At 50.5% G+C, this 6,414-nt stretch overlaps 1 protein-coding gene across 2 annotated transcripts in view; it reads right to left on the minus strand.

Moving 5' to 3' along the window:
* The window catches only part of LOC119856659 (cytochrome c oxidase assembly protein COX16 homolog, mitochondrial), a 59,513-nt gene extending 54,797 nt beyond the window's left edge, over positions 1 to 4,716 (minus strand). Inside the window, exon 1 of one of the 2 annotated variants that reach the window (XM_038404461.2) lies at positions 4,486 to 4,716. In XM_038404461.2, coding sequence (XP_038260389.1) covers positions 4,486 to 4,581 — 96 coding nt within the window. In that variant the 5' untranslated portion in view covers positions 4,582 to 4,716. The remainder of the gene's footprint in view (positions 1 to 4,485) is intronic. The other variant, XM_043517486.1, reaches the window with a different exon arrangement.
* Between the last annotated feature and the right edge of the window lie 1,698 nt (positions 4,717 to 6,414).

The following is a 6,414-nucleotide window of genomic DNA, read 5'->3' on the forward strand; positions in this document are numbered from 1 at the left end:
ACCAATATATTTGCCAAAATCTCCAAGGGCATGATGGACAGAGGCTACAACAGGGACACTCAGCAGTGCTGCATGAAAATTAAGAAGCTATGCAAGCCTACCAAAATACAAAGGATGCAAATGGTCGCTCCGGGTCAGAGCCCCATACATGCTGCTTCTATGATGAGCTGCATGCAATTCTAAGGAGTGTCTCTACCATTACCCCATCACTGTCCATGGACACCTGCAAGGGGGGAGTCTCACGCAACAGGAATGAGGATTTTGTGGACGAGGAGGAGGAGGCGGTTGAGGATAGCACACAGCAGGCAAGCGGCGAATCCCTTCTTCCCGGCAGCCAGGAACTGTTCATCACCCTGGAGCCAATACTCTCCCAACCCTCCCAAGGCGGGCTCCTGGACCATGAAGCCAGAGAAAGCACCTTTGTAAATATAATACAGGGTTTAAAAGCAAGCGAGTTTAATGATTAATTTGCCCTGAAGACTTGAGATACATTTGCGGCCAGTATAGCTACTGGAAAAGTCTGTTAACATGTCTGGGGATGGAGCGGAAATCCTCCAGGGACCTCTCCATGAAGCTCTCCTGGAGGTACTCTAAAAGCCTTTGCAGAAAGTTTCTGGGGAGGTCAGCCTTATTTTGTCCTCCATGGTAGGATGCTTACCACACCAAGCCAGTAGCGAGTAGTCTGGAATCATTGCAGAACAAAGCATTGCAGCGAATGGGCCCAGGCTTTGGTGGCATTCAAGCAACATCTGTTCTTTATCTCTTTGTGTTAGCGTCAGGAGGGTGATATCATTCATGGTCACCTGGTTCAAATATGGGAAATTTGTTTAAGGGGACATTCAGATGTGCCTGTTCCTGCTGGGCTGTTTGCCTATGGCTGAAAAGAAATCATCCCTGCTGTTAGCCACCCGGTAGGGGGAGGTCCCCGTTCGTGCTGAGCTGTTCGCGTTTGGCTGACAGGAATCTTCCCTGATACTAGCCACGTGGTTGAGGGGCGGGGGGGGGGTGAAGGTGAAGCAATCATCCCAGAGAATTGGGTGGGGTGGGGACTGGGTTGTGCTGCACATTCACCCTAAAACTGCAGCCCCTCCTTTTAAATAGCCAACCCAACGGGCTTTGCTTGGTATGGGAAAGGAGGGCGCTGCTATTTGAAACCGTTCCCACGTTATGAATGTTGAAGAAGCCAAAACCCTTTGCCTTACCATGGCTGCCTGCAAGCCAAATTCTGTTGCCCAGCCGAGCGTGTGTGATGTCTCACACCAAACCGGCAGGCACTCAATATAAGAGGCAAAATGCAACATTGTACCAAAAGCACATGTGCTATGTAAGGTGAATAGTCTTCCCTTTGTTCTCTAAAATGTATCTTTTTAAATGCTACTCTCCTTTTTTCCCCTCCTGCAGCTGCAAATGTTTCTACGCTCCCCCATCAGCTCCAACCCAGAGGCTAGCGCGGATTGGAAGGCAAAAAAACCAAAACCCCACACTTGCGATTAAATGTTCTCAGAGGTCATGCAGTCCTCCTGCACTGAAAGAGCTCAGCAGAATGTGTGGAGGCAAACAATGACAGAGACCAAGAAAGTGTTAAATGAACGCGATGAGAGGAGGGAGGAACATGATGAGAGGAGGGAGGATGCAATGCCAAGTCTAATGGGGGAGCAAACTGACATGTTCAGACGTCTGGCGGAGCTGCAGGAAAGGCAGAAGGAGCACAGACCTCCACTGCAGCCCCTGTATAACCTCCTGCCCTCCTCCCCAAGTTCCATATCCTCCTCATCCAGACGCCCAAGGCGGCTATGGGCACCCAGCCACTCCACCCCAGAGGACCGCCCAAGCAACAGAAGGCTGGCATTCAATAAGTTTCGAACTGTAGTGTGGCCTTGTCCTCCCCTCATCCACTAGTCCATCCAGTGCTTCCCTGCTCACCCACCCCTCCCAGGCTACCTTGCGAGTTTCCCCCCTATATGTGTGATGAATTAATAAAGAATGCATGATTTTGAAACAATAATGACTTTATTGCCTCTGAAAGCAATGATCGAAGGGGGGACGTCGGTTGGCTTACAGGGAAGTAGAGTCAACCAAGGGGACAGGTTTTCGTCAAGGAGAAACAAACAGAACTATCATACCGTAGCCTGGACAATCATAAAACTGGTTTTCAAAGCTTCTCCGATGTGCAGGGCGCCCAGCTGTGCTCTTCTAATCACCCTGGTGTCTGACTGCGCGTAATCAGCTGCCAGGCAATTTGTCTCAACCTCCCACCCTGCCATAAACGTCTCCCCTTTACTCTCACAGAGATTGTGAAGCACACAGCAAGTAGCAATAACCATGGGAATATTGGTTTCACCGCAGTCTAACCGAGTCAGTAAACTGCACCAGTGCACTTTTAAATGTCCAAATGCACATTTACCACCATTCTGCACTTGCTTAGCCTATAGTTGATGAAGACTGTCCATTGCTGGCACATGATGGCATATATCACATTGGTAGATGCGCAGGTGAACGAGCCTCCGAAAGCGTGGCTGATGTGATTAGGCCCTATGATGGTGCCCCCTGAATAGATATGTGGACAGAGTTGGCAACGGGCTTTGTTGCAAGGATAGGTTCCTGGGTTAGTGGTTCTGTTGTGTGGCGTGTGGTTGCTGGTGAGTATTTGCTTCAGGTTGGGGGGCTGTCTGTAAGCAAGGACTGGCCTGTCTCCCAAGATCTGTGAGAGTGATGGGTCATCCTTCAGGATGGGTTGTGGATCCTTGATGATGCGTTGGAGAGGTTTTAGTTGGGGGCTGAAGGTGATGGCTAGTGGCGTTGTGTTATTTTCTTTGTTGGGCCTGTCCTGTAGTAGGTGACTTCTGGGTATTCTTCTGGCTCTGTCAGAAAAATACCCAGATTGACAGAGCCAGAAGAATATCTGTCCACATATCTATTCAGGGGACACCATCATAGGGCCTAATCACATCAGCCACGCTATCTGAGGCTCGTTCACCCGCGCATTTACCAATGTGATATATGCCATCATGTGCCAGCAATGCCCCTCTGCCATGTACATTGGTCAAACTGGACAGTCTCTACGTAAAAGAATAAATGGACACAAATCAGATGTCAAGAATTATAACACTCAAAAACCAATTGGAGAACACTTCAATCTCTCTGGTCACTCGATTACAGACCTAAGAGTGGCTATCCTTCAACAAAAGAGCTTCAAAAACAGACTCCAACGAGAGACTGCGGAATTGGAATTAATTTGCAAACTGGATACAATTAATTTAGGCTTGAATAGAGACTGGGAATGGATGAGTCATTACACAAAGTAAAACTATTTCCCCATGTTTATTTCTCCCCCCCCCCACCCTACCAGTCCTCAGATGTTCTTGTTAACTGCTGGAAATAGCCTACCTTGCTTGTCACCATGAAAGGTTTTCCTCCTCCCCCCCCCCCCCCGCTGTGGGTGATGGCTTATCTTAAGTGATCACTCTCCTTACAGTGTGTATGATAAACCCATTGTTTCATGTTCTCTGTGTGTGTGTATATAAATCTCTGCTCTGTATTTTCCACCAAATGCATCCGATGAAGGGAGCTGTAACTCACGAAAGCTTATGCTCAAATAAATTGGTTAGTCTCTAAGGTGCCACAAGGACTCCTTTTTTTTGTTAATTTTGTAGTGTAGACATACCCTCTGAGAGGTGGTAACTAGCTCTTTCATAAACCTAGCAGCATCTATAGTGGGGGTTGGGCTGGCCTATGTGCCTAACAGCCCTGAGCGATGCAGCTAAATCAGCCTATTTCTTGTAGGTGTAGGTAAGGCTGTACGTGAACGTACGAAGGAACACCAGCAACCCCATCTGCTAAACGCCTGATTTAAACAAACCAAGTTTCCAAGAGCGCAGCCTTTGAACAGCGCGCTCGGAAAGGCTTTTACAAACGAGTCGGGCTTTGCCCGCCCCGGTTAACGTCTCCCCGTGTCCGCTGGCCGAGCAGGAGCACGCCACGACCCAGCCCGCTCAGGCGGGGCCTGTCCGCTCTCCGCAGCGGGAGCGGACAGCAGCCGCTCGGCCCGGGGAGGCAGGGCCCCGCCACAGCGACCCGGTTCCGCACCGCGCACTGGCAAGCGGAGAAGGGGACCCCAGCGCTCCCCGCCACCGGTCTGCTCGCAGCGGGGCTCGGCGTGAAACGCCCCCGAGTGGAGGCGAGGGGCCCGGAGACAGCGCCCCGTGAGCCGGGCACGTCCCGGCGGCAGTAGGGAGCGAGGCCCCGAGCGTGGCAACGTCGGCCTCAGCCAGGCTCTCCCCCGAGACCGGAGCGGCGGGGCCGGGAACCGAACCGGTAACGCCCCCGCCCAGACGCGGCCTGGGCAGGGGGGCGGCTCCTCAGTACCGGCGGGCGGAACCTCCCAGTAGCGGGGTCGCGGGCGGCCTCGCGCGCAGCCCGTTCCCTCGGCTCGGCTCGGCTCGCCTCAGCACGCAGTGCCGGCCGGCCCCACCCCCCGCCACTCACCATCATGGGGACCCCGTACCGCAGCGTCCTATTCTTCGCGAGGGGTCGCAGCCTCTCCCAGACCCGCCGCAGGCTCCGCGCCGCCGCCTCCTGCATCGGGCCCCGCCTCCGCCAGCACTCCTGGGGGCGCGGTCCTCTCCAAAACCGGCCCCCCCAGCCCCCGCGCCCTGAGCAACTTGGTTCCGCCCCGCTGCAGGGAGGGGCCACGCCCAGCGCAGGCGCGGCCACAGCATGACGTGAGCTTCGGGAACGCGGCGGGACAGCCCGGCGTCCAACCTTCGGCACCCGTTGCGGAGCAGCCCTGCTCGGAGAGGGGGCGGTGTAACATTAAACTGCTTCCGGTCTAATTTGCGGCAGGTAGCGGGTTCCGCGGGGGGCTTCCCCCGTCACAGCGAGCAACTTCGGCCGGCCCGGCCCGGCCCCGCTCCAGGGGTGGGCGGAGGTGGGAGGGGGATCGTGAAGCATGTGTCCATGTAGACAAGCCCGTATTCAGCAAAGGGGAGGGAATAAGGGAAACTGAAGTGGGGGGAAGCCTATTAATTCCTTTAATTTAAAATGCCAAAGTTGGTTCGCTCTGTCACCTGCACAACTTGGAGGCCTCAGCGCTGGGGAGGCGCATACCTCTGATAGCAAAGGAGCAGTATTACCCCAGTATCACAGTTGTGATGACATGAACAGTAATAGTGCACGTAACACCCGAGTCACCCTTATAGGCTGTGGCCTCACTGCTAACAAGGTGTGTTTTTAACTGGGGGGTAGCTAGCAGCCATTAGCTATTCCATTAAAAACGATGGGGAGACGAGGCACTTCAGTTTCACCACAGGGTAAACCAGGTGAGGTCAACATTAGGCCCCTGCTCAACCAATGCAAAGGAGTAACAGAGTAATTCATGTAAAAATGTCTTTGATTTTGGCAAAAACGACAAAAAGTCAATGTCAGAATGAAGAACATCCCTGGAATGTATCAGAACAAAATAGGCGGCAAACATAAAAGATTATAAAATTAAATCTGCAATTAGAAATTTAAACAATTCAGCAGAAAAATTGACATGTATATATGCAGCAAATGAAATAACAGAAGAATAGTGTGTGGTTCAGTGTTTGCAGGATTTCTTACAGAAATAAGAATTTTTAATACATTTCAAATTAAAAAGTGTGTGTGTGTGTGTGTGTGTGGGAGGAGAACCATATGTTACTGGAAGTCTAAAATAGCATTGAATGTTATAGTGGGATTCTCAAAACCATCTATGTCCTTTTGTCCATCAGAGAGAATTTGGGAACCAAGTTCTACACACAAAAGTGGTGATATGAAAAAGCATTAGGGTACAGCATAGACAAGCAAAATAACAGTGACAAAGGCGATCTTCAGTTTCTTTTGATCCGCTAATGGGGAAGTTTTGACATCAACTCAGGAAATCAGTCAGCCTTGGTATGCATATGAGCCTGAAGAATAAACTTGTGTCATAAAATAAAAAAAAAAATAGAATGTAAAAATGTAAATTACAAAAGCGTGTGAGATGCGATTGCTGAAGGTACTAGCAACTAGTTTGTTTATGAGACAGTCATGTGAGACAGCACCACATGTACTGCTTTCCCCCATCCACAAGATAGGTGTATAGTTAGTTGGAAAACCATTCCCAGAGAGTAGTTATCAGTGGTTCACAGTCAAGCTGAAAGGCATAACAAGGGGGTCCCACAGGGATTGGTTCTGGGTCCAGTTCTATTCAATATCTTCAGTGATTTAGATAATGGAATCAAGAATACATTTATAAAATTTGCAGATAATACCAACCTGGGACGGGTTGTAAGTGCTTTGGAGGATAGGATTAAAATTCAAAATGATGCGGACAAACTGGAGAAATGGTCTGAAATAAATAGGGTGAAATTCAATAAGGACAAATGCAAAGTACTCCACTTAGGAAGGAACAAT

Source organism: Dermochelys coriacea, chromosome 6 (assembly GCF_009764565.3).
Source record: "Dermochelys coriacea isolate rDerCor1 chromosome 6, rDerCor1.pri.v4, whole genome shotgun sequence".
In the NCBI taxonomy this organism is placed as follows: domain Eukaryota; kingdom Metazoa; phylum Chordata; order Testudines; family Dermochelyidae; genus Dermochelys; species Dermochelys coriacea.